This window comes from Oncorhynchus gorbuscha, unplaced genomic scaffold (genome assembly GCF_021184085.1).
Source record: "Oncorhynchus gorbuscha isolate QuinsamMale2020 ecotype Even-year unplaced genomic scaffold, OgorEven_v1.0 Un_scaffold_1210, whole genome shotgun sequence".
Lineage (NCBI taxonomy): Eukaryota > Metazoa > Chordata > Actinopteri > Salmoniformes > Salmonidae > Oncorhynchus > Oncorhynchus gorbuscha.
The window spans coordinates 81,581-101,718 of record NW_025746056.1 but is presented as its reverse complement, the minus strand read 5'-3'; the positions used below and the strand labels follow the sequence as shown (position 1 = coordinate 101,718).

The window sequence follows — 20,138 nt, the reverse complement described above, 5'->3', positions numbered from 1 at the left end:
ATTGAATGATCCTGAGTAGCAGAGTTACAATTTTGACTTAAATCTACTTATGGCAAGACCTGGAAATGGTTGTCTAGCAATGATCAAAAAGCCTCTTTGACAGAGCTTGAAGAATTTTGAAAAGAATAATGGGCAAATGTTGCACAATAAAGGTGTGGAAAGCTCTTAAGAGACTTAACTGCAAAGACTCACAGCTGTAATCGTTGCCAAAGATGCATCCACTAAACATTGACTAAGGGGTGTGAAAACTGGGTCATTATGGGGTATTGTGTGTAAATGGTTGAGAAAAAAAATCTATGGAATCCATTTTGAAGTCAGCCTGTAACACATCAAAATGTGGAATAAGTCAAGGGGTATGAATACTTTCTGAAGGCGGTGTATGTCCAATATGGAAAAATCAATTGATGGGCCACCATAAGTGCTGCAAAATGAGCAGCAACACTTCTCTGGGTGTAAAGTGGGTTCGGCACGAAAGCTCTAACAGGTTAACTGATATTTCCTAACATGACTTTGTTGGGTAAAGACTCTAATTCAAAACTCACTGACTCAACTGCACCCAACTCCTTTCCCACCCCACCCTAAAACCACAAATGAATCTGCAAAAAGGCAATGATCCACTTTCTCCCAAAATGTACTACCAATTCAATCTTCTGGGATCTTCTTTCCATCTGTGCAGTACAATTAATGACCATAGCAATAAATGCCAAGCAGCCAACCTTACTAAAGCACAAACTGTTTGGGTCACTCTGTATTGGCCTACTACTCACAGGGATCCTCTCAGGCTCCCTCACCCTTTGCCCACCATCCTCTACTTTCCTCACTGCCTCAGCATATGACACATTCTGCACTGCTCTCACCCTTGAAACTTAAATATGTCTCACTCACACAGGACATTTCTGATCCCTAGCAACATGGCCATCCCCACAATTGAAACACCCGACTTTTTACACTGAAACTACACAGTCTTTTGTCCTATGGCCCCCGGCACATATCTCACACCTTGGAATCTCCCTCCTACATACTGCTACAACATTACCATAAACCTGGCACCTGAAACAACATAGTGGATTTGGAACAAAAGCTCTCGCGGGATAACTTATATAGCGCAGCATGACTTTATCCGGCAAACACTCGGCATCAGAAGTCAGGACTGACAGGGTTTCCTCAGTCGCACCAAACGGCGTGCATCACAGACACCAGGGATCCCCAACTTCAATTGATCCACCTTAACACTCAAACCCCACCCCAGTCATCACTCCTTTCAATGGCGCTGGAGAGCAAAGCAGGACACCACTTTTGTCCCTCTGAGCAGCAGACACACAAAAAAATCAACACATGTCCACCTCTGGATACTTTGACCTAATTGACAAAAGCCAACTTCTTCTTCATGACCTTTTAAGGCATGGACCCACATTCTCCACTAATCGTACTCCCACCTGTGCTAGAGTCAACTTGGTAATTTTCTCGGAAGCCTTCACCTCACCTGATGACCTGTTCTTGACCCAAAGGAGAGAGTACTCTGTATTTTTCAGTCGGTTTCTGGTTTGTACCTTGCGGACTTCTTTCTGTCTCGATTCATCTCCGCCATCCACCCTCTTCCTCGCCCGGTCCTCCGACATGTCGTCCATCTCCTTGTGAGACTTCAGGAAACTCACTATCAAGCTTCCTGCTGCTGTCATGCTCCCTTAAGAAACCCGCCCACGTTCGCATACGCTGAGCTATTGCACTATCCAGGGGGTTATTTCAACAGTCTAAAGAGGTTTCCTCTCCGCATATCCTTGTCTGGACTGATAAAGTAGGCCTCAACTAAATCTAGGGTGAACTAAACCTATACTAAACATCAGATCATTGCAGCAGAAATAGTGACGATGAGGAAATGGCAGGCTGGTGAGCTTGAATAGCGCTCAATGCATGAGTGCGACCGTAGCGATTGCACGACCTCGTCAAGAGGTTAAGACCTCCCTTGGTGTAATGGTAAAGATGTCGAAAGAATCCATGTTAGGTATTTGCTTTAATATGAAATTCTGCAAAGGCTGAAGTAGGTATTGTGTGTGCACTGTAGATACTCACTGAATCTCCCTCCACCTTTACCTATCAGAATTCAGCTTGTAATGGAATGTTTTATAATATTGTGTTGTTTGATGACACAAACAAGGATCAACACAGTACATGCAGAAAAAATGTAAATACTCAAAATCAACAAGACATCGTTTTGTCTATACTTGCATAGCTATATACTGTAGATTGAACTAGTTTTATGCAATTGTATGGCTCGTCAAGTGCTTAGTGATAGATCTTTAAACTTTGTGCACCTCCTTGAATCATCACATACAATAACGGTCATAGATTCTCAACTGAGCCTGACTGATGTTTTTCCCATTTTATTTTGTTTATCCTGATTTCACCTTAGAATAAACCTGAACTTCATTATCCCATCATATACACATGAGATATTAATAATTGAAACAGTGTGCAATCTACTCTGCAAATCCTCCATTGCAAGAAGCAGGTCATAGCATATCTCTAGTCCTGACAAAGAGGACATGTGAGATTGGGAGATGTGGAGCGAAGGGTGCCCCCAATGGCACCCCCCCCATAGGGCCCTGGTCAAAAGTAGTGCACTATATAGGGAATAGGATGGCATTTAGGACACAGCGCAGGCCAAGCATCTATTTCAGTCCTTCTCTTTCAGGTTGCATTTAGAAGTAGAGGGAATAGCTTCCCTGATTTCGTCCTGCACTGTGTTATCATTGGGACATGACTGAGTGACTGCAGCTGTTTGTTGTTGATGCTGTGCCAGTGCCAGATCCTCTGTTAGGTGAGATGCCTAATGTTGTCTTCATAACGACTTGGGTCACTTCTCAGCATTCCATCACAAGAAAGCATCATTCGTTTTCTCTAAAACCTGCAACGTATTAGATTAATAAGTATTATTTATATCAATCTGTAGTATTAATATTTGTATCTGTGTGTGTGTGTGAGTGCATGCATGTGAGTGTTCCTCACCTGAGTGCTGTGGAGTATGACCCCAGGAGTGATTGGAAGCCCATTATGTTTGAGTCTCTCATACCCTGACCTCTCCACAACCAGTAATGTCAAAGACGACTCGCTCTTCTTTATCAGCATCACGACGTCCTCAAAGTACTCATTCTCTACATTCTGGCCATTTACCTCCACAACGACATCCCCTTCCCACAGCCCAGCCCTATGTCCTGAGCCCTTTACCACCACCTGCAGGACAAAAGAAAACTGTAGCCATAACCGTGCCACTCATTTCTCACACAAACCATTCCTCATTATAGCAATGCATGTGGAAAACACAGCAGATCAACATTTGGGAACTTTTGATTGATGATAGCTGTTACTCGTTAGCACAACTTTGATTGGGGATGTTTCAAATGGACTATTTATGTCAGGAAACGATAATAGAGATGACAACAAATAAATGAGCGAGAGATGGATGATAAGGGTGTTATGTTGTTGATGTTCAAAGGAATACCTGGCCTATGAAAGTTCCTGGCTCATGTTGAACACAGCCCAGATTAAACCCAAAGCCTGATTCTTCTCTCTCGAGGACACAGAGTCTTGGACAAGGAAGTGAGCCATGCTCGTTTTTACTCAGCCCATCCTGAATCTCAGTGCAAGGGGACTGTGTCTTCCTCATCCCCTCCCCTTCTGGCAGACTGTCCTCATGGAATAGCAGGGGAGATAGACCCAACTGCGGTAGGGAACAGAATAGACTGTTTTTGACTGGGAAGGTATTTTTAGTTGACATTATTCTTAGACAATCTTGTATTTGGTGTCAGCATTGATCTAAGCAACATCTTAACATGGTCATCATCTTACTGTAATTTCCTCGTGAGGTTCAATAAAAATACAATTCAGGAAAACTCAGAGGATCCTACTGACTACAGTATCAATATTTTAACACCAGAACTCGCATGACTCCTAATTTCCAAACTGCACATGACCTCCGTCCACTTACACACCTGCGTGTAGAAGTCTCTTCCGTGTATGGGCATGGTGGTGAGGCTAACCCGGTTGCCACTCTTCCTCACTGTCCTGACAATATCCTCATGCTCCATGGACTCCGAAGGCTGCCCATTGACCGCCAGCAGCAAGTCTCCATCCTGCATGCCAGCCTCTTCTGCCGGACTCCCAACATCCACCTCACGGAGTAGGTGAGCTGGAATCGACAACAAACAATTCAGCTCAGCCAGCAGGTATAATGTTCATGACTTGTTATAAGCATGTATGAGTCTTTCTAATGTCCTATTACAAGGTTTGTAATGTCCACAGAATGTATTCTATGCAGCACGTTTTCTACGGACTTAAAATGACTGTCATTTAGTTAGGATCATTAAGAGATGGCAATAGGATATCATAAGGTGGTCATAGTAGGTGCTTGTAACATGGTCGTGCATACTTACAACAAATGGAAGTTTCTAGCAAGAAAAAGTGTATTGTTAGATGATGTGTGTGTGTGTGTGTGCTGTATGTGTGCATCATTCTCACCAATAGGCCCCCCTGATGTCAACCTCTCTTGTCGTAATAAGAAGCCGTATCCATCTGACCCCTGGACCAGATGCATCGTTGTGGGTCTGTGTGGCAGGTTGTGAGAGCCGGCCATGATCGGCAAGATGGGCAGTTTCCGTCGGACGTAGCTCGCTTCACTTTCTCTGTCAATGACGAGGACGGTCACATGGACGCTACATTTCTTCACCTGAGCAGTACACAGAGATAAACTTGAGGGAGAAGTGAGGAGCACGCTAGCACGTGCACACACACACTCACAGACATACTAAGACACACACACACACATCTGCCATGTGGGTTTGTTTACCAAGTGCAGTTCCGAGAAGGAGGGTCTGTATGCTTACCATTTTACTGATAGCTGAATGGGTGAGCGTTGATACCATGGCACCGTTGATCCACACCAGTCTATCTCCGCTACGCACCCCTGCCTTCTTTGCTGGACCCTCACTTACTGTGCTCAACACGTATTGACCCTTCTGACCTGGAGAGATAAAAAAAAACAGACACAAACAAACATGTCCACAGAGATCCTCTCTTCGGTAATCAAATCTTATTTGTCACATACGCCCAAAACAATAGGTGTAGACTCAACCGTGAAATGCTTACTTATGAGCTCTTTACCAACAAAGCAGAGTTAAAAAGTATGTAAAATAACAGTAAAATAATTATAAAGAGGCTATGTACAAGGTACCAAGTCAATGTGCAGGGGTACGAGGTAGTTGAGTTAATTATGTCCGTGTAGGTAGGGGTAAAAGTGACTGGGCAATCAGGATAGATAATAAATAAAGTAGAAGCAGCGTATGTACGGTGCCTTCGGAAAGTATTCAGGCCCCTTGACTTTTTCCACATTTTGTTAGGTTCCAGCCCTATTCTAAAATGGATTAAATATTTTTTTCTTCCCTCATCAATCTACACACAATACCCTATAATGACAGAGCAAAAACAGGTTTAGACATTTTTGCCAATTTAATACAAAATACATTTACATTACATTTAAGTCATTTAGCAGACGCTCTTATCCAGAGCGACTTACAAATTGGTGCATTCACCTTATGACATCCAGTGGAACAGCCACTTTACAATAGTGCATCTAAATATTTTAAGGGGGGGGGGGGGTGAGAAGGATTACTTTATCCTATCCTAAGTATTCCTTAAAGAGGTGGGGTTTCAGGTGTCTCCGGAAGGTGGTGATTGACTCCGCTGTCCTGGCGTCGTGAGGAAGTTTGTTCCACCATTGGGGAGCCAGAGCAGCGAACAGTTTTGACTGGGCTGAGCGGGAACTGTACTTCCTCAGTGGTAGGGAGACGAGCAGGCCAGAGGTGGATGAACGCAGTGCCCTTATTTGGGTGTAGGGCCTGATCAGAGCCTGGAGGTACTGAGGTGCCGTTCCCCTCACAGCTCCGTAGGCAAGCACCATGGTCTTGTAGCGGATGCGAGCTTCAACTGGAAGCCAGTGGAGAGAGCGGAGGAGCGGGGTGACGTGAGAGAACTTGGGAAGGTTGAACACTAGACGGGCTGCGGCGTTCTGGATGAGTTGTAGGGGTTTAATGGCACAGGCAGGGAGCCCAGCCAACAGCGAGTTGCAGTAATCCAGACGGGAGATGACAAGTGCCTGGATTAGGACCTGCGCCGCTTCCTGTGTGAGGCAAGGTCGTACTCTGCGGATGTTGTAGAGCATGAACCTACAGGAACGGGCCACCGCCTTGATGTTAGTTGAGAACGACAGGGTGTTGTCCAGGATCACGCCAAGGTTCTTAGCACTCTGGGAGGAGGACACAATGGAGTTGTCAACCGTGATGGCGAGATCATGGAACGGGCAGTCCTTCCCGGGAGGAAGAGCAGCTCCGTCTTGCCGGTTCAGCTTGAGATGGTGATCCGTCATCCACACTGATATGTCTGCTAGACATGCAGAGATGCGATTCGCCACCTGGTCATCAGAAGGGGGAAAGGAGAAGATTAATTGTGTGTCGTCTGCATAGCAATGATAGGAGAGACCATGTGAGGTTATGACAGAGCCAAGTGACTTGGTGTATAGCGAGAATAGGAGAGGGCCTAGAACAGAGCCCTGGGGGACACCAGTGGTGAGAGCGCGTGGTGAGGAGACAGATTCTCGCCACGCCACCTGGTAGGAGCGACCTGTCAGGTAGGACGCAATCCAAGCGTGGGCCGCGCCAGAGATGCCCAACTCGGAGAGGGTGGAGAGGAGGATCTGATGGTTCACAGTATCGAAGGCAGCCGATAGGTCTAGAAGGATGAGAGCAGAGGAGAGAGAGTTAGCTTTAGCGGTGCGGAGCGCCTCTGTGATACAGAGAAGAGCAGTCTCAGTTGAATGACTAGTCTTGAAACCTGACTGATTTGGATCAAGAAGGTCATTCTGAGAGAGATAGCGGGAGAGCTGACCAAGGACGGCACGTTCAAGAGTTTTGGAGAGAAAAGAAAGAAGGGATACTGGTCTGTAGTTGTTAACATCGGAGGGATCGAGTGTAGGTTTTTTCAGAAGGGGTGCAACTCTCGCTCTCTTGAAGACGGAAGGGACGTAGCCAGCGGTCAGGGATAAGTTGATGAGCGAGGTGAGGTAAGGGAGAAGGTCTCCGGAAATGGTCTGGAGAAGAGAGGAGGGGATAGGGTCGAGCGGGCAGGTTGTTGGGCGGCCGGCCGTCACAAGACGCGAGATTTCATCTGGAGAGAGAGGGAGAAAGAGGTCAGAGCACAGGGTAGGGCAGTGTGAGCAGAACCAGCAGTGTCGTTTGACTTAGCAAACGAGGATCGGATGTCGTCGACCTTCTTTTCAAAATGGTTGACGAAGTCATCTGCAGAGAGGGAGGAGGGGGGTAGGGGGAGGAGGATTCAGGAGAGAGGAGAAGGTGGCAAAGAGCTTCCTAGGGTTAGAGGCAGATGCTTGAAATTTAGAGTGGTAGAAAGTGGTTTTAGCAGCAGAGACAGAGGAGGAAAATGTAGAGAGGAGGGAGCGAAAGGATGCCAGGTCCGCAGGGAGGCGAGTTTTCCTCCATTTCCGCTCGGCTGCCCGGAGCCCTGTTCTGTGAGCTCGCAATGAGTCGTCAAGCCACGGAGCGGGAGGGGAGGACCGAGCCGGCCTGGAAGATAGGGGACATAGAGAGTCAAAGGATGCAGAAAGGGAGGAGAGGAGCGTTGAGGAGGCAGAATCAGGAGATAGGTTGGAGAAGGTTTGAGCAGAGGGAAGAGATGATAGGATGGAAGAGGAGAGAGTAGCGGGGGAGAGAGAGCGAAGGTTGGGACGGCGCGATACCATCCGAGTAGGGGCAGTGTGGGAAGTGTTGGATGAGAGCGAGAGGGAAAAGGATACAAGGTAGTGGTCGGAGACTTGGAGGGGAGTTGCAATGAGGTTAGTGGAAGAACAGCATCTAGTAAAGATGAGGTCGAGCGTATTGCCTGCCTTGTGAGTAGGGGGGGAAGGTGAGAGGGTGAGGTCAAAAGAGGAGAGGAGTGGAAAGAAGGAGGCAGAGAGGAATGAGTCAAAGGTAGATGTGGGGAGGTTAAAGTCGCCCAGAACTGTGAGAGGTGAGCCGTCCTCAGGAAAGGAGCTTATCAATGCATCAAGCTCATTGATGAACTCTCCGAGGGGACCTGGAGGGCGATAAATGATAAGGATGTTAAGCTTGAAAGGGCTGGTAACTGTGACAGCATGAAATTCAAAGGAGGCGATAGACAGATGGGTAAGGGGAGAAAGAGAGAATGACCACTTGGGAGAGATAAGGATCCCGATGCCACCACCCCGCTGACCAGAAGCTCTCGGGGTGTGCGAGAACACGTGGGCGGACGAAGAGAGAGCAGTAGGAGTAGCAGTGTTATCTGTGGTGATCCATGTTTCTGTCAGTGCCAAGAAGTCGAGGGACTGGAGGGAGGCATAGGCTGAGATGAACTCTGCCTTGTTGGCCGCAGATCGGCAGTTCCAGAGGCTACCGGAGACCTGGAACTCCACGTGGGTCGTGCGCGCTGGGACCACCAGATTAGGGTGGCAGCGGCCACGCGGTGTGGAGCGTTTGTATGGTCTGTGCAGAGAGGAGAGAACAGGGATAGACAGACACATAGTTGACAGGCTACAGAAGAGGCTACGCTAATGCAAGGAGATTGGAATGACAAGTGGACTACACGTCTCGAATGTTCAGAAAGTTAAGCTTACGTAGCAAGAATCTTATTGACTAAAATGATTCAAATGATACAGTACTGCTGAAGTAGGCTAGCTGGCAGTGGCTGCGTTGTTGACTTTGTAGGCTAGCTGGCAGTGGCTGCGTTGTTGACACTACACTAATCAAGTCGTTTCGTTGAGTGTAATAGTTTCTACAGTGCTGCTATTCGGGGGCTAGCTGGCTAGCTAGCAGTGTTGATTACGTTACGTTGCGTTAAAAGAACGACAATAGCTGGCTAGCTAACCTAGAAAATCGCTCTAGACTACACAATTATCTTTGATACACAGACGGCTATGTAGCTAGCTATGTAGCTAGCTACGATCAAACAAATCAAACCGTTGTGCTGTAAAGAAATGAAATGAAAAATGTGATACTACCTGTGGAGCGAAGCGGAATGCGACCGGGTTGTTGAGTGCGGAAGTTCTATTCAGTAGACGTTGGCTAGCTGTTGGCTAGCTAGCAGAGTCTCCTACGTTAAGGACGACAAATAGCTGGCTAGCTAACTTCGGTAAATTAAGATAATCACTCTAAGACTACACGCTCTAAACTACACAATTATCTTGGATACGAAGACAGCAAAGACAACTATGTAGCTAGCTAACACTACACTAATCAAGTCGTTCAGTTGAGTGTAATAGTTTCTACAGTGCTGCTATTCGGTAGACGGTGGACGTTTGCTAGCTGGCTAGCTGCTGGGCAGATAGCAGTGTAGACTACGTTAGGACGACGAAATACGAAGTTGCAATAGAAGTGCTGACTGTTTCACTTTGTTGTCCTCTTTCTTTTCCTTTTTCTTCTGTCCTTCTTTTGTCCTTATTTTATCTTCCTTTCTTCTGTTAACTAGATATTTTTTGTTGTTATTCTTTGTAAGCTAGCTAGCTTCTTACAGGAGAGTTCCTAGCAACTGCTTAGCAACAAGTAAACAATTCTGCTAGCAATTCAACTAGCTAAGATAACTGTACAATTTTATGAAAAATAGTTAATTTTTCAAAAGCCCGTCTTTTTTTGGTTTGTTCCTGGTTTTCTCTTCTATTGAGTCTTGCAGTTTTCTCTTGATTTTTTCGATGTACTTCACTCTAAAAAAAACATTTAAATCTCAATATATACAGGAGCTCATTTTTCAGCAGCTGCTCAATTTAGAACTCCGGAACACAAATACAAATAAAAAACAGAAATATTACATTTACATAAGTATTAAAACACTTTACTCAGTATTTTGTTGAAGTACCTTTGGCAGCTATTACAGCCTCAAGTCTTCTTGGTATAACGCTACAAGCTTGGCACACCTGTATTTGGAAAGTTTCTCCCATTCTTCTCTGCAGATCATCTCAAACTCTGTCAAGTTGGATGGGGAGTGTTGCTGCACAGCTATTTTCAGTTCTCTCCAGAGATGTTCGATAGGGTTCAAATCCGGGCTCTTGCTGGGCCACTCAAGGACATTCAGAGACTTGACCCGAAGCCACTCCTGCGTTGTCTTGGCTGTGTGCTTAGGGTCATTGAATTGTTGGAAGGTGAACCTTCGCACAGTCTGAGATCCTGAGTGCTCTGGAGCAGGTTTTCATCAAGGATCTCTCTGTACTTTGCTCCGTTCATCTATGCCTCGATCCTGACTAGTTTCTCAGTCCCCACAGGATGTTCTGCCACCACCATGCTTCACTGTAGGAATGGTCCAAGGTTTCCTCTAGACATGACGCTAGGCATTCAGGCCAAAGAGTTTAATCTGGGTTCATCAGACCAGAGAATCTTGTTTCTCATGGTCTGAGAGTCTGTAGGTGCCTTTTAGCAAATTCTACGCGGGCTGTCTGAGGAGTGGCTTCCGTCTGGCCCCTCTACCATAAAGGCCTGATTGGTGGAGTGCTGCAGAGATGGTTGTCCTTCTGGAAGATTCTGCATCTCCACAGAGGAAAAGCCGTGCTACAATCCAAAGATTCATAGAAGCCCTTCCAGACTCTCTCCAACTACCCAAGGATGTCAGAGTACAAAAATTGGTTAACCACCTAACTGAGGAACTAAATTTAACCTTGCTTAATATCCTAGATACAGTCGCACCCCTAAAAAGAATTGCCCTAAGAAACTAGCTCCGAGCCCTGAAACAAGCTTCCAGAAAACTGGAATGGAAATGGTGCTCCACCGAACCTGAAGTCTTCCGACTAGCTTGGAAAGACAGTGCTGTGCGATATCAAAGAGCCCTCACTGCTGCTCGATCATCCTATTTTTCCAACTTAATTGAGGAGAATAAGAACAATCCAACATTTATTTTTGATACTGTCGCAAAGCGAACTAAAAAGCAGCATTCCCCAAGAGAGGATGGCTTTCACTTCAGCAGTGATAAATTCATGAACTTCTTCCATGAAAAGATCATGATCATTAGAAAGCAAATTACGGACTCCTCTTTAAATCTGCATATTTCTCCAAAGCTCAGTTGTCCTGAGTCTCCACAACACTGCCAAGACCTAGGATCAAGGGAGGCACTCAAGTTTTTTAATCCTATATCTCTTGAGACATTCATGAAAATAGTAATGGTTTCTAAACCTTCAAGCTGTTGCGTAGCAACTCACTGCCTTCCTGAATACAAACAATGTATACGAAACGCTTCAGTCTGGTTTTAGACCCCATCATAGCACTGAGACTGCACTCGAAGGTGGTAAATTACCTTTTAATGGCGTCAGACCAAGGCTCTGCATCTGTCCACGTGCTCCTAGACCTAAGTGCTGCTTCTGGCGCCGACAGAGATGGCCGCCTCGCTTCGCGTTCCTAGGAAACTATGCAGTTTTTTTATTTTTTATTACGTGTTATTTCTTACATTAGTACCCCAGGTCAACTTAGGTTTCATTACATACAGTCGAGAAGAACTACTGAATATAAGATCAGTGTCAACTCACCATCAGTACGACCAAGAATATGTTTTCCGCGACGCGGATCCTGTGTTCTGCCTTACAAACAGGACAACGGGATGGATCGCATGCAGTGACCCAAAAAAAAACGACTCCGAAAAAAGAGGGAAACGTAGCGGTCTTCTGGTCAGACTCAGGACACGGGCACATCGCGCACCACTCCCTAGCATTCTTCTTGCCAATGTCCAGTCTCTTGACAACAAGGTTGATGAAATCCGAGCAAGGGTAGCATTCCAGAGGGACATCAGAGACTGTAACGTCCTCTGCTTCACGGAAACATGGCTCACTGGGAAGACGCTATCCGGGGCGGTGCAGCCAACGGGTTTCTCCACGCATCGCGCCGACAGAAACAAACATCTTTCTGGTAAGAAGAGTGGCGGGGGCGTATGCCTCATGACTAACGAGACATGGTGTGATGAAAGAAACATACAGGAACTCAAATCCTTCTTTTCACCAATCAAATGTAGACCGCATTATCTACCAAGAGAATTCTCTTCGATATAATCACAGCAGTATACATCCCCCCCCAAGCAGACACATCGATGGCTCTGAACAAACTTTATTTAACTCTTTGCAAACTGGAAACCATTTACCCGGAGGCTGCATTCATTGTAGCTGGGGATTTTAACAAAGCTAATCTGAAAACAAGACTCCCTAAATTTTATCAGCATATCGATTGCGCAACCAGGGGTGGTAAAACCTTGGATCATTGTTACTCTAACTTCCGCGATGCATATAAGGCCCTGCCCCGCCCCCCTTTCGGAAAAGCTGACCACGACTCCATTTTGTTGATCCCTGCCTACAGGCAGAAACTTAAACAAGAGGCTCCCACGCTAAGGTCTGTCCAACGCTGGTCCGACCAAGCTGACTCCACACTCCAAGACTGCTTCCATCACGTGGACTGGGACATGTTTCGTATTGCGTCAGATAAAAATATTGACGAATACGCTGATTCGGTGTGCGAGTTCATTAGAATGTGCATTGAAGATGTCGTTCCCATAGCAACAATAAAAACATTCCCTAACCAGAAACCATGGATTGATGGCAGCATTCGCGTGAAACTGAAAGCGCGAACCACTGCTTTTAATCAGGGCAAGGTGTCTGGTAACATGACCGAATATAAACAATGCAGCTATTCCCTCCGCAAGGCTATTAAACAAGCTAAGCGTCAGTACAGAGACAAAGTAGAATCTCAATTCAACGGCTCAGACACAAGAGGCATGTGGCAGGGTCCACAGTCAATCACGGACTACAAGAAGAAACCCAGCCCAGTCACGGACCAGGATGTCTTGCTCCCAGGCAGACTAAATAACTTTTTTGCCCGCTTTGAGGACAATGCAGTGCCACTGACACGGCCTTCAACAAAAACATGCGGTCTCTCCTTCACTGCAGCCGAGGTGAGTAAGACATTTAAACGTGTTAACCCTAGCAAGGCTGCAGGCCCAGACGGCATCCCCAGCCGCGCCCTCAGAGCATGCGCAGACCAGCTGGCCGGTGTGTTTACGGACATATTCAATCAATCCCTATACCAGTTTGCTGTTCCCACATGCTTCAAGAGGGCCACCATTGTTCCTGTTCCCAAGAAAGCTAAGGTAACTGAGCTAAACGACTACCGCCCCGTAGCACTCACTTCCGTCATCATGAAGTGCTTTGAGAGACTAGTCAAGGACCATATCACCTCCACCCTACCTGACACCCTAGACCCACTCCAATTTGCTTACCGCCCAAATAGGTCCACAGACGACGCAATCTCAACCACACTGCACACTGCCCTAACCCACCTGGACAAGAGGAATACCTATGTGTAACTCTGTGTTGTCTGTTCACACTGCTATGCTTTATCTTGGCCAGGTCGCAGTTGCAAATGAGAACCTGTTCTCGACTAGCCTACCTGGTTAAATAAAGGTGAAAAAAAAATGTGAGAATGCTGTTCATCGACTACAGCTCGGCATTCAACACCATAGTACCCTCCAAGCTCATCATCAAGCTCGAGACCCTGGGTCTCGACCCCGCCCTGTGCAACTGGGTACTGGACTTCCTGACGGGCCGCCCCAGGTGGTGAGGGTAGGCAACAACATCTCCTCCCCGCTGATCCTCAACACGGGGGCCCCACAAGGGTGCGTTCTGAGCCCTCTCCTGTACTCCCTGTTCACCCACGACTGCGTGGCCACGCACGCCTCCAACTCAATCATCAAGTTTGCGGACGACACAACAGTGGTAGGCTTGATTACCAACAACGATGAGACGGCCTACAGGGAGGAGGTGAGGGCCCTCGGAGTGTGGTGTCAGGAAAATAACCTCACAGTCAACGTCAACAAAACTATGGAGATGATTGTGGACATCAGGAAACAGCAGAGGGAACAACCCCCTATCCACATCGATGGAACAGTAGTGGAGAGGGTAGCAAGTTTTAAGTTCCTCGGCATACACATCACAGACAAACTGAATTGGTCCACTCACACTGACAGCGTCATGAAGAAGGCGCAGCAGCGCCTCTTCAACCTCAGGAGGCTGAAGAAATTCGGCTTGTCACCAAAAGCACTCACAAACTTCTACAGATGCACAATCGAGAGCATCCTGGCGGGCTGTATCACCGCCTGGTACGGCAACTGCTCCACCCTCAACCGTAAGGCTCTCAAGAGGGTAGTGAGGTCTGCACAACGCATCACCGGGGGCAAACTACCTGCCCTCCAGGACACCTACACCACCCGATGTTACAGGAAGGCCATAAAGATCATCAAGGACATCAACCACCCGAGCCATTGCCTGTTCACCCCGCTATCATCCAGAAGGCGAGGTCAGTACAGGTGCATCAAAGCTGGGACCGAGAGACTGAAAAACAGCTTCTATCTCAAGGCCATAAGACTGTTAAACAGCCACCACTAACATTGAGTGGCTGCTACCAACACACTGTCCTTGACACTGACCCAACTCCAGCCACTTTAATAATGGGAATTGATGGGAAATGATGTAAATATATCACTAGCCACTTTAAACAATGCTACCTTATATAATGTTACTTACCCTACATTATTCATCTCATATGCATACGTATATACTGTACTCTATATCATCGACTGCATCCTTATGTAATACATGTATCACTAGCCACTTTAACTATGCCACTTTGTTTACTTTGTCTACATACTCACCTCATATGTATATACTGTACTCGATACCATGCTGCCCTGTACCATCACTCATTCATATATCCTTATGTACATATTCTTTATCCCCTTACACTGTGTATAAGACAGTAGTTTTGGAATTGTTAGTTAGATTACTTGTTGGTTATCACTGCATTGTCGGAACTAGAAGCACAAGCATTTCGCTACACTCGCATTAACATCTGCTAACCATGTGTATGTGACAAATAAAATTAGATTTGATTTGCTTTTGACACCATCGATCACCACATTCTCTTGGAGAGGTTGGAAACCCAAATTGGTCTACATGGACAAGTTCAGGCCTGGTTTAGATCTTATCTGTCGGGAAGATATTTGTTTGTGTCTGTGGATGGTTTTTCCTCTAACAAATCAACTGTAAGTTTCGGTGTTCCTCAAGGTTCCGTTTTAGGACCACTATTGTTTTCACTATATATTTTACCTCTTGATGATGTCATTCGGAAACATAATGTTAACTTTCACTGCTATACGGATGATACACAGCTTTATATTTCAATGAAACATGGTGAAGCCCCAAAATTGCCCTCCCTGGAAGCCTGTGTTTCAGACATAAGGAAGTGGATGGCGGCAAATGTTCTCCTTTTAAACTCTGACAAAACAGAGATGCTAGTTCTAGGTCCCAAGAAGCAAAGAGATCTTCTGTTTGATCTGACAATTAATATGATGGTTGTACAGTCCTCTCAAATAAAACTGTGTAGAACCTTAGCGTTACTCTGGACCCTGATCTCTCTTTTGATGAACATATCAAGACTACTTCAAGGACAGCTTTTTCCATCTATGTAACATTGCAAAAAATCTGAAACATTTTGTACAAAAATGATGCAGAAATGTTCATCCATGCTTTTGTCACTTCTATATTAGACTACTGCAATGCTCTACTTTTCGGCTACCCGGATAAAGCACTAAATAAACTTCAGTTAGTGCTAAACACAGCTGCTAGAATCTTGACTAGAACAAAAAAATATGATCATGTTACTCCAGTGCTAGCCTCTCTACACTGGCTTCCTGTTAAGGCTCGGGCTGGTTTCAAGGTTTTACTGCTAACCTACAAAGCATTACATGGGCTTGCTCCTACCTATCTTTCTGATTTGGTCCTGCCGTACATACCTACACGTACCTCATACCTCTACGGACAATTCCGACCTCATGGTTTCGTTTTTGCTGTGGGACCTTATATAGACAGGTGTGTGCCTTTCCAAATGATGTCCAGTCAATAGAAGTTACCACAGGTGGACTCCAATCTAGTTGTAGAATAGGAGAACACTTTTTGGTTCCAGGTAGAACCCTTTTGGTTCCAGGTATAACCCTTTACACAGAGGGTTCTCCTATGGGAATAGTCAACGAAGAGGTTGATAACCTGAGTTCAATTCCACAGTCCGCCGTTTCTCAAATTTGACTCGACCCTTATCTGCCTTTCCGTCTCCCCCCGCTCTCCTTCCTACTGTTTAGCAAATCATCTGCCAAAAAATATTACGGAATGAATAACTCATAGCTACCTTCAATGGGGATGATGTTGATTCCCAGACCTAAGACAGGGTCTCTGGTGATGTGACACAGCCTGGGCCGGGAACATGTCTCCCCTCGGTAAGCCCTGGTCAGAGCCTGGATGTCCAGTCCCTGGGCCAGCGCCTCCTTATACTCCTCCCCCTTCAGAACCAGCAGGAACAGCTGCAGCCCACATGCCTGGATTCTCTGCACCACCTGTCAATCAGAGCAGAACATGCTGCAGCTACGAAACAAAGACTGTTTAGACCAAGTAGGTAAGCCTTGTCCCAGCCAGAATGGTGTGTGGCAGCTTTATGTGCAGAGGACACTGTCGGATGTAGCGTGTGGCAGCTTTATGTGCAGAGGACACTGTCGGATGTAGCATGTGGCAGCTTTATGTGCAGAGGACACTGTCGGATGTAGCGTGTGGCAGCTTTATGTGCAGAGGACACTGTCGGATGTAGCGTGTGGCAGCTTTATGTGCAGAGGACACTGTCGGATGTAACGTGTGGCAGCATTATGTAGCGTGTGGCAGCTTTATGTAGTGTGTGGCAGCTTTATGTGCAGAGGACACTGTCGGATGTAACATGTGGCAGCTTTATGTAGCGTGTGGCAGCTTTATGTGCAGAGGACACTGTCGGATGTAGCGTGTGGCAGCTTTATGAGGCGTGTGGCAGCTTTATGTAGCGTGTGGCAGCTTTATGTGCAGAGGACACTGTCGGATGTAGCGTGTGGCAGCTTTATGTAGCGTGTGGCAGCTTTATGTGCAGAGGACACTGTCGGATGTAGCGTGTGGCAGCTTTATGTAGCGTGTGGCAGCTTTATGTAGCGTGTGGCAGCTTTATGTGCAGAGGACACTGTTGGATGTAGCGTGTGGCAGCTTTATGTAGCGTGTGGCAGCTTTATGTAGCGTGTGGCAGCTTTATGTAGCGTGTGGCAGCTTTATTTGCAGAGGACACTGTCGGAGACATTGTAAGAGAAGAGGTTCTCTCAGATCTCTTAAAGTCTGGTTCTGACCCACATGTGCTGAAGCAGACGCACATTACATACAGAACTCACATCTGTGTGCCAACGCTTTAAGAAACGTGTGCACAGTGATTCCACTGACATAACGGTATGTCTGGTTCTCACCCTCGGGAACTCCATGTTGTCGACAAATTCCTCGTTGACCTCCAGCACACGGTCCCCGTCCTTGAGCCCACTGAGCGCTGCAGGACTCCACGGATCCACCTGGCGGACAACATAGCCCCGGCAGCTCCTTTCCATTCGCAGATGGAAGCCAAAACTCTGGCCCTCTTTGCACTTTATCTGGCACAGGCGGGGTACCGGACTGGGATCTGGCTCTGGAGGGAAGGACAAAACACTGCCATTGACATAGCATGGGCATTGTGTGTGGATACCTAAAGAAGTCAGGTTTATCTTGATTACTATGATTGATGAACTCGTGTTCGTCAGACCATCTTCCGTGCGTTGGGAAATGATGGATGATTTTGGATGTGTCCGTTCTCAAACCTTACCCGGGTCGTCTGAGATGATCAAGGCTGGATTGTCGATCCCCTCTTTCGGATTGAAGGTGAATCTTTTGAGTAAGGAAAATAAAAAAGTCAAAGTTTAAACATGAATTGGCTTTAAGGATGTGTGTTAAGGACATATTCGATAATGTCCTATTTTGTATTATGACAATTGTCTCTAGTCCAATTAGTAGCCATAAAGACAAAAAAAAAACTTACCTTGGAAATTCCATTGCATCCTCAAGACCTAGAATGACAGAAAAAAGAAAAATCCCTCAAGTTTGTTTTCTCTGCAGTAATGATTCCAGGAATGACCTTCTCCCTGTGGCTGTGTGTCCTTGGTCCAAACATCCAGGTTACTCATCTCCAAATGAAATCCGGTGCCTTCAGAAAGTAATTAGGCTGTAACTCAACAAAATGTGGAATAAGTCAAGGGGTATGAATACTTTCTGTGTGTTCCCCATGCCCTGCCCGGACACAATCAAAGGTGATCATTAGCTCAAATATTTAACGTCTCTCCAGCATCCAGCCCTTCTATTTGTCTATGTTGAGCTGTACAGTAACTGTCCTTACGGATTACTTTGATGAATGAATCGTAGTGAGAGAAAAAAACTTGTGACCCGTGTAACAGCATAGCATTTGATGGGCACAGTCAAGTCATTCATTACTTATTACTGTAATGTCATTCTAAGGTTTGGCTTAGTCTTTCCTCATGAATATCCTAACCTGGCCTAATGACTAACATTAGGATGAGGAGGATACTCACACTCACACGCCCCAGCATGCCAGTCCTTATACAAGCATTTCCATTTCTTATTTGCATACAGAAGTCATCCGTTCCCTTCCTGCTCGACTGTTACACACACACACACACACACACACACACACACACACACACACACACACACACACACACACACACACACACACACACACACACACACACACACACACACACACACACACACACACACACACACACACACACACACACACACACACACACACACATTCAACCTCTTGGCAAGGAGAGATCTGTGCAGGCTGTCAGGTTGTTAGTGGTGATATCTGCAGTGTCATGTTCCCAGCTATCTGCTGACTGTCATTATTCTAGCTGTGGAGGGACCGGACAGCTTTTATCACAGGGCTTTTATTAAAGGAAGGCTGCCTTTTTTCTGTTATAGGTTGACCTAGAAAGGACTGGCGATGTTGTATGTTGACTATCGACATGTTTATTTTGGGTTCAGCAGTCAATGTAGGCTAGCATATTCATGTATGCTGAGGGGGTAGCAGTTAACAATTTATTATTCATCCCAAAACAAAACACAAAAATGTACAGTACAGTCTTCATTTTCATTTTTAGAAGCAAACAAGTTACTTCGTAGCACTGTCACACAACACAGAAGGCTACCTTTAATCACCAATGATCAAACACACTTTAAAACACACGCACAAGGCTATTGTAATGCAAAATGCTATTTGAATATACAAATCTCATATTGTGCACTCTTTCTAGTTCTGAAGCAAGACCGTGCCTTGTGAAACGTGGAAGCATGTCTGTGTCTTGACATAGACAACAATAGAGACTGGTCTCTGGGGAAGGCCTTGCGCCAAAACGTATACATTGAACATTATATCCTCTTGTCCTTGTTGTGTGTAGATGTAGAAAAACAGACTCTTACCTGCGGTGCACCTCGTGGCTGCTGTCTGTCCTTGTGTCTGGACGTCCTCCTGGCTGCCTGAGGTTGTGTGGAGGTGCAAGGTACACAGCAGATTGTGACGTTAAGATTCCTCTGTATGTCAGCATTTGAGACGGTAACTCCTTCTTCCTCCACCACAACACTAGGCCTCCGAGGGCTTAATGTTTAGCTAACCTGTGACCAGACCTGGTAACCCATCACAACACTGAACACTCCCGGGTTTCTTAGATAAGTGCTATCATAAAATGGTTTACGAGCTTAAACAACTTTAAGCTGATGCCAACATTTTGACAATATTGACTACACTGTTAAGGCCACTGGGGGTCATGGGTGCTACACTGCAGGTGAAAGAATGGTTCAAAACGTTGGTGGTTGATTAGTGGCACAATGAGACGAAAACAGCAATGAGCCTATCTGGAAATTCTATGAGGATCTAGGTTAGCCCTCTGGTTTCAATGTGTTGGTGCGGGGACCTTGAGTAGATCATTGTCCATTCTAAACCTGATGTAAATTCATTTCAAAATAGACATACTGTAATGACATTGATTTGGACTTTGAAGTTCATGGGTCAAAGTGCACATTACTTCTCTATATTGTGGCAAGATCAAAAAAGTAATCCTATTGGTCAATAAACTATGATTATTTATTTGTTTGTAAG

The 20,138-nt window shown here is 45.9% G+C and overlaps 1 protein-coding gene across 6 annotated transcripts; it reads right to left on the bottom strand.

Annotated features, from left to right (window-relative positions):
• Positions 1-2,593: 2,593 nt before the first annotated feature.
• LOC124021786 (Na(+)/H(+) exchange regulatory cofactor NHE-RF3-like) lies at positions 2,594-19,591 on the bottom strand. 6 transcript variants are annotated; one of them, XM_046336900.1, is made up of 12 exons: positions 19,463-19,535; positions 18,547-18,633; positions 18,000-18,182; positions 17,787-17,848; positions 17,401-17,612; positions 16,281-16,485; positions 4,881-5,017; positions 4,516-4,723; positions 3,990-4,186; positions 3,500-3,718; positions 3,007-3,231; positions 2,594-2,905 (listed from the first exon to the last, which is right to left on the bottom strand). In XM_046336900.1, the coding sequence occupies exons 3-12, from the start codon at positions 18,011-18,013 to the stop codon at positions 2,873-2,875; spliced, it is 1,512 nt and encodes a 503-aa protein (XP_046192856.1). In that variant the 5' UTR covers positions 18,014-18,182; positions 18,547-18,633; positions 19,463-19,535; the 3' UTR covers positions 2,594-2,872. The 6 variants fall into 6 exon arrangements, with proteins under 6 accessions (XP_046192856.1, XP_046192858.1, XP_046192862.1 ...); XM_046336902.1 differs by having other exon boundaries at positions 18,000-18,164; positions 19,463-19,530; XM_046336906.1 differs by having other exon boundaries at positions 18,000-18,027; positions 19,463-19,525.
• Positions 19,592-20,138: the final 547 nt, after the last annotated feature.

What these genes read in the sequence shown, in the direction of transcription:
- LOC124021786 (XM_046336903.1), bottom strand. An exon ending in GATCATCTCAGACGACCCGG is followed by an intron (nt 17,613 to 17,786) that starts GTAAGGTTTGAG and finishes CCTTCCCTCCAG; the next exon opens with AGCCAGATCCCAGTCCGGTA. An exon ending in CAGGAACTTTCATAGGCCAG is followed by an intron (nt 3,232 to 3,499) that starts GTATTCCTTTGA and finishes TTTGTCCTGCAG; the next exon opens with GTGGTGGTAAAGGGCTCAGG.